Raw genomic sequence first — 5,797 nt, 5'->3', positions numbered from 1 at the left:
CACTCAGCGGTTAGGGTTGAACAGGATCCTTTTGTAGACTGGGCAGAATGGGACTATCCTTAGATAATGGCTGGCACAAAGATCTTGTTAAAATAGCAAAAGATCTACTCATGATAACGTTTGGCTTGAGAGCTTCACTCAAAAGCATACGGAAGCAAAGCTTAACTGAAGGGAGAGTGAATGAGAGGACATTTCGGGAGATGACAACCAGGAATAATGACGTTGTTATGCTACGTTCCGGCACTAAATGTCCTGCCAGACGCAGGGACATCCCTGTTGATGGTATTACACATCATGCAATGTGTCTGAGACAGTTCCAAGTATGTCCATATGGGGATATCTATGAGGTGATTAAGTTGCATAATGCATGAGCTTATTGACTTGAATAAAAAGTGATAACTTGCACTCAAAGAACATATTCACAAAACTACATTTTCACATGTTCTGAATGTGACGCCAAAGAAAAAAGAATCACTTAAGTTTGCATGATGACAATGAAAAATAGCATTTATTTACCATCATTTTCTGATTAAATGTTTTTACTTTAGTCTATTTTCAAGGACAACTCAACATCGTGAATACAACCTCCGAATGCACCTTCACAAATACGACTACACGTGATTGTTTGCCTGAATGGTCATAGGTTTGGGGTCTATAGCTAAAAAGCACCATGGTATGCTTATTGTAAGCCATTCAATTGGCTAAGACCTCGATTTTTGCATTGACCACCGTCAAATTATCAGGCTGCTTTCGCTCAAAAAGGGCCATTACGCAAAGGGAAGATCACCTGTCTGGGCTGTCTTATCTAATTGATGCTGAAGATGAGTCAAGTTGATTGCTTAAATCATTTGTTAATTGAAAAGGCAATTTTAGAATATGTATCTTCTTTCCTATATGGCTATGTGTTCTATAATGTAGGACCTGGTTTACACTGAAGACAAAACAATTTAACGCAGCTCAGCAGACAACAGGAAATGTTGTTATAGCAACGAGTGTGCTGGCGTTTACAGTAAAAGACGGCTTAAGTCATTTATCTTTAAATTAGTAAAAAAAATGACTGAAGGTTGATATTAAGGGGATGATTCTCCGTCTGGGTTTGTGTAAATTAAACCTTAGGCAGAACTCATGAACTTGTAAGCGATGTAAACAGTGCTTCCATTCTAAACATGAATGTACACCAATGGAGGCCCGTTCCAGGAACCGAGGACAAATCTATCGGGGGAAGCTAGAAATATTTTGTTCATAAGAAATGTTCACGTTCATCATGATACATGTAGTAGTGACGAGCCTTGCATGCTGTTTTTTTTCCACATCTCTCTTCTATCATTCTGTGCTTGTTGAATCAATAAAGGTCCATTTGGACAATGGCTATGTGTTCTATAATGTCCTTTGCTTGATGTGGAGGATTGTGGAGGTAAGGGTGGTTGGGATGACTATGAATGGAATTGTATTACCATTCAACAAAATTGTATTGGAAAAAAAGAGTACACACACATCGTCTTATTTCATACTTGTCTGTTAATCTGCACTCTTCAGATTACTTTGCCATCACGTCTGTTAAAATCTGTCATGTGTCAAAGCAGGGACGATGACAATAGCGTTGAGCCATTGCAACACAAAGAGTGGCATTCATCACAATAAAACGTTTTTGAGTGTTTTGGAGTACTTTACTCTCATCAAATTCCGGGGTATGCAATTGATGACAAAAGAGTTCCTTGTTCAGATTCTGCTGAGGAGCACTTAGTGTGCATTCGCCTGCCACAAATGTAAACAAGGGCAATATAGCATGTCCATCTTTGTGAATCAACATGCATCGGTTAGTACCTGTCGACAACATAATAGTGAATCGCCATGCAAGTACTTTACAAAATGTCCTATCACAAAGAACATAGTGATATATTGCTATAGTTTACATTCGTGGAAGGCGCACTTACACAAAATGCTTTAAGGCAGAATCAGCAACACAACAAAGTTATTCTGACAAATGTTAACGGATGAATAACGGAAGCCAGGAGAGACGGCTACGATGGTTTGATAACAAATGCATTATTGCCTTTAAGCGACAATTCCACAATAACCCACGAAACAGTAAATAATCTCAATATGATAAACGCCATCGTCCTATTAGAATGAAGCATTGTCTGTATCTAAGTATAATGTACTCATATTGGGGGCTTTCAATGAGAGGCTCTCTCTCTCTCTCTCTCTCTCTCTCTCTCTCTCTCTCTCTCTCTCTCTCTCTCTCTCTCTCTCTCTCTCTCTCTCTCTCTCTCTCTCTCTCTCTCTCCTCTCTCTCTCTCTCTCTCTCTCTCTCTCTCTCTCTCTCTCTCTCACACACACACACACACACACACACACACACACACACACACACACACACACACACACACACACACACACACACACACACACACACACACACACACACACACCATTCCCTTCTGCCAGTTAGACTGACAGATAGATAGATATCGTACCCATTGACCCGATGACACGCCTCCCAATTTCCCCGCCACAGAGCACAGCCCGGGCGTTGCGATCGAACCGTCGCCGAGGCATAACCGGAGCACCCGGGACCATTAGCGGATTAGCAAATGAGCTGGACACGGCCACCAGTCACCAGCCCGGCTCCGTCCAGACATGTCCAGTGACCCAATTATAATGAACAGAGCCGAAGTCAACAACGAACACCCTGGTCTGGGGCCAGGGTAGGGAGGGAGCCCGTAGCCTGCAGGGAGCCCACAGGTCGGACCGAGAATACGGAGTCCTGTATTGGCTGGAAGAATACAGCAGAATCCAGGAAACATTTAACTATTCATACAACGTCAGTTTCCTATTATTGAAACCAGCCGACCTGAACAAATGGACCTCTTTTTCACCTGATTGAAATCGACTCGTGCATGAGTTCCTCTCCCTGCGCTCCATCCATGTGATGGATGAAAGAGACACAAACACGCACATTTTGAGGTTGTTTGGAGGTTGAACAGATGTATTCTGCAGAATCGGGGTCACAGGGTCAATAAGGGCTAAAAGTGGTCTTTTTAGATTTTCATAAAACTGACATTGATTTTATGATCTTACCTGTCAAGGCTTTCACCAACAGGAACGTTTTGACCCTTAACAGTGAGTAATTATAGCAATCTAACTCAAAACTCAATGTTGACGGAAAGCAAAGGTGTTGAGAGTAGTAACTTTGTAACCTTATCATCAACAATGTGTTGAAAATCACTTTCAGCAAAAGCATAATTTCCTATTTTATGTCAGAAGGGAAATTTCCTCTTTTAAAGGGGCAAGGTGTGAGTGTGATCAGCCATTACAAGCTGTTTGGAAATCGCCCTTATTAATGTGCATTAGTGCCATGACAAGTGGAAGTGTCCCACCTAGATTCATGATGGATAAATAAGCAACATTTGCCACAGTCCACTGGGTAGGCTGGTAGACTGATCTGTAAACATCTAGGTGGACACGCCCACTTGTGATGTAATTAAGGCACAGGGAAGGGGAGATTTTCAGACGGCTTGAAATGGCTAATCACACACACACTGGGTTTGTATAACAAGGGGGTGGTATAATTTTAATGTCTATGCAATATGTTTTATTAGAAGTTGTTGTGTCTGAAGAAGAACAAACACATTTAAGCAACAGAACAAGAAAAAATATATAAAATGCAGTATATACTCTACAACTGATTTGCATTTGCTACACAAAACCTTCTGTTTCTTGCTATGGCTTAGTGTTTGTGTCTGCCACCACCAACATGTCCTGGGGCATGCCAGGTGGTGGGAGACCATGGGCTTCCTCTCGTAAAGCATCTGCAATTTAAGATAGGAGCCTGGCTCTCCACGAGTGTGTCGAGCCACTAGCAAACACTGAAAAAACGAAATTGGTGGCATCCTCAGCAGTGACCACAAAAGCCACACATACACCTCAAGAACTGTGGTCTATCTGAGGTCGACATCAATTAAAGTCCATTTTTTATTACGTTATTTTTAATTCAATAATGACTTCTGATTTTCTGAGAACAGCAAACATATGTGAAAACATAGGCTTTAAATTAGGCTTTAATTTTTCATTTGGCTCAACAAATCGATGGTTCCCATCAAGACCAGTCGTGCTTGAAAGGCTAACTCTTGATTACCTAATCAAGACACTTTGACGCCCGCCCCTTATGGTACCACATTTCATAACATATTATAGTGGGACATATTTCTGTCTGTTGTCAACACTATCTAATTAGCCTTTGCCTACAAATGCTATAGCTCCATATTGTGTCCACATATGTGTCGAAAGGGTGTTTTACTTTATGAGTCACAAATTGCATACCATAGCCGTACCGCTAAGAACATTTTTCGGTTTTAAATTTTCCAATTTGGAGCAACAGCTTTCATTCGCTCCTCTTCGGTAAGTTTTTTGAACTGACAAGAAAGCACGTGGCACTTCACACCTTTAAATTCAAACCGTCCGCCAAGAGCGCGTTCTTTTCTTAAAATCCAACAGTGATCAAATGAGCGAGCCTGCTCAAAAAAATAAATAGTAGCTTTAATTTGAATGCGAAGTGAACGATCAATCAAAAAAATTAACTTACCCAAACACGCGTTAACGAACCCGTACCAAACGCAGCCGCTGCGTCCAATCAGCCACCGGCCCTGGGCGCTCGCCGCGAAGCTGAACGGCGTTCCCAGCACGCTCACGAGCAGGTCGCTCACCGAGATGCTCACGAGCATGCAGTTGATGGGTGAGCGCAGCGTCCGGTAGCGGCAGAACAAAGTGATAACGATGAAGTTGTTGAGGAACCCTAAGGTGCCGATGACCCCAAGACACACGGCAACCACCAGTTGTCCCGTGCGCGTGAGAGAGCCCGTGCCGCCGCCGCCACCACCACCGACATCTCCGTCTCCTAGCGCGGGACAGCTCGGGCAGCCGAAGCTCGCATTGGACACGATCATGCCGTTCACGACGCGCGAGCTCACATTCTGCCCCCACGTTTGGCGCGAAACTGAACCATTCGATTCGGGTAACAGCGTGAGCGGTGTGGTAAAAGTGCGAGAACAGAGAGGACGCACGCGGAGTAAACCGGTTCCCCGGTTTCCAAAGTGTTAACTTAAAGTGCTCTGGTTCCGGGGAGGAAGTCTTGAGTGGAGGTTAGGGGGAAAGTAACCGCGAGACTGTGTTTTGTGAGGCCAAGCCCTCCTCTGCCTCGCGCGCAGGGTCCCCCGTGCAATTCCTGTTTCGATAATGTGCTTTTATCGCCGACCTCCTTGCAAGGCGAGGCGCGCGCAAAGGAGTAGACAGTTTGCCCCCACCCCCGACCCCCATTCTAGCCCGCTGCACGCAAACACACACAAACCAACAAACATTGTGGCGCGGTGTGCGCGCGCAAGTGTGCGTGCGCTATGCATGTTTTAGATTGGGAAAATAAAGTTAATCTCCAAAATATATTTTTTAACTATAAGGTTGTGAATGAAATATAGCATCAAGATAGCACTTTCTATTGCAGCTTTGCAGAAAAGTGCTTTCAGCATATGGATGAAGCAAGTAACTGTAGGCTTATTCAAGTAAGTGCATAGCGTGTAGTAGAGTAACTGAAAATATTATTTGTATATAGAATAGATGTTTAGATATGATCCATAATTAAAGGCACCCAGTGCAACTTTCGAGGCTTAAAAATAAACATTCAATTTCTAGTCTTTTTTACACGTATAAGTTTCAATAACTCCATACCATTACATACAGACATTCAAGCAGCAAAGATGAGACGTCGTTGTGTGGTGAGAACATCTTTGCTCCTTGAATGTCG

The 5,797-nt window shown here is 43.2% G+C and overlaps 1 protein-coding gene across 1 annotated transcript in view; it reads right to left on the bottom strand.

The window, feature by feature from the left end:
- Window positions 1-5,267, bottom strand: part of LOC132452907 (rhodopsin-like) — a 10,857-nt gene extending 5,590 nt beyond the window's left edge. The window contains exon 1 of the mRNA XM_060045742.1: window positions 4,586-5,267. Coding sequence (XP_059901725.1) covers window positions 4,586-4,946 — 361 coding nt within the window. The 5' untranslated portion in view covers window positions 4,947-5,267. The remainder of the gene's footprint in view (window positions 1-4,585) is intronic.
- Window positions 5,268-5,797: the final 530 nt, after the last annotated feature.

This window comes from Gadus macrocephalus, chromosome 23 (genome assembly GCF_031168955.1).
Source record: "Gadus macrocephalus chromosome 23, ASM3116895v1".
NCBI lineage: Eukaryota > Metazoa > Chordata > Actinopteri > Gadiformes > Gadidae > Gadus > Gadus macrocephalus.
The sequence above is the reverse complement of the archived record's forward strand: the minus strand, read 5'-3'. Positions and strand labels throughout refer to the sequence as shown.